The sequence below is a fragment of the Protobothrops mucrosquamatus genome, unplaced genomic scaffold (assembly GCF_001527695.2).
Source record: "Protobothrops mucrosquamatus isolate PMUCROS unplaced genomic scaffold, P.Mucros_1.0 scaffold2898, whole genome shotgun sequence".
NCBI classification, from domain to species: Eukaryota; Metazoa; Chordata; class Lepidosauria; order Squamata; family Viperidae; genus Protobothrops; species Protobothrops mucrosquamatus.
The window spans coordinates 50,001-51,299 of record NW_015388925.1 but is presented as its reverse complement, the minus strand read 5'-3'; the positions used below and the strand labels follow the sequence as shown (position 1 = coordinate 51,299).

Genomic DNA, 1,299 nt, shown 5'->3' with positions numbered 1-1,299 from the left:
TCTATTCTATTCTAGTGTCTATTCTATTCTCTATTCTATTCTATTCCTATTCCTATTCTATTCCATCCCCTATCTCCTTTCAGGTGACTGGCGTCTTCTTTCCCTCCTGCAGGAAAAGAGTTAGAATAACTTCAACGTTTAACGCCGTCTTCTGTTACCAGGTTAAAGTGAATTTCCAAGGCGAAGTCATTGATCGTGGAAGCACTAACTTGGGGATTAATCCGGCTGGTTTCACGTTGCACTCGGCCATCTACGCCGCCCGCCCGGACGTCAAGTGCATTGTTCACATCCACACTCCCGCAGGAGCAGCAGTAAGAGCGATTCTCTTGTCTTCTAGCTGTGAGATCACAAAGGGTGTCCATGACACGCCACACAGCGCACAGGCAGTTCTCTTATTTTACAGCAGTTCGTTTAGTGACCGTTCGAAGTTACGGTGGCGTTTTCATAAAGCGGCTCATTACCATTTTTCACACTTTGCGACTGTTGCGACAATCCCCACGGTCGCCTGATTTGCCATTGGGAGCTTGGCAGTTGATTCCCCCCCCCCCCATTGATGACCGTGGCAGTCATGCGATCCCCTTTTGTGACCTTCTGACATCAATGGGACGGTGGGGGGGAACCATCTTCACTTAACAACTGTGTTGCTCATTTAACAGCTGCAGTGGTTCACTTCGCAAATGTGGCAGGAAAAGTCGTGAGGTGGGGCAAAACTCACTTAACGGATTTCTCTCTTAGTGTAAATGTTGCGCTCCGTTGTCGTAAGTTGAGGAGTAGCTGTAATAATGAAGGAGGTGGGCTGTCTGCATGGAAATGAACCACGTCTTCCATCCCTCTAGGGTTTGAAGTTGGGTGTTTCCCGCAGAGTGAAACAATTTTCTGGACTGAGCCCACAAGCTCCAACAGCTAAAAGCTTTCCACACTTCAGTAGATTGCAGATTTTCAGAATATACTTGGATACTGCATTCCCAACTTTATATGCTTTTTCCCCATCATTTTTTTTAGCACTTTGGTAAATAGTAAAACAGGGCCGATACCCAAGGAAGCCAAAAGCCTATAAGCCTGTTCCTCTGAAATAATAAGCATTTCCAACAAAAGAGAGATTGAAATAGGATTTTTGCTACACGGCCTCTGGCGTGCCCAGTAAAACGATCCCTTGCTGAATTAATGCTTTCTTGAAATCATAGAATAATAAGTCGGGCTGTGTTACTGTTATCCTTCTTATCTTTCCGATAGCACTTTCTGATAAAAAAACTTGGTTGTTTGTTTCTTATGATTTATGTTAATTGCTTGATTTAGTAT

The 1,299-nt window shown here is 44.4% G+C and overlaps 1 protein-coding gene across 1 annotated transcript in view; it reads left to right on the top strand.

The window, feature by feature from the left end:
• Positions 1–1,299, top strand: part of ADD1 (adducin 1) — a 27,799-nt gene that overhangs the window by 6,853 nt on the left and 19,647 nt on the right. The window contains exon 5 of the mRNA XM_029286105.1: positions 162–311. Coding sequence (XP_029141938.1) covers positions 162–311 — 150 coding nt within the window. The remainder of the gene's footprint in view (positions 1–161; positions 312–1,299) is intronic.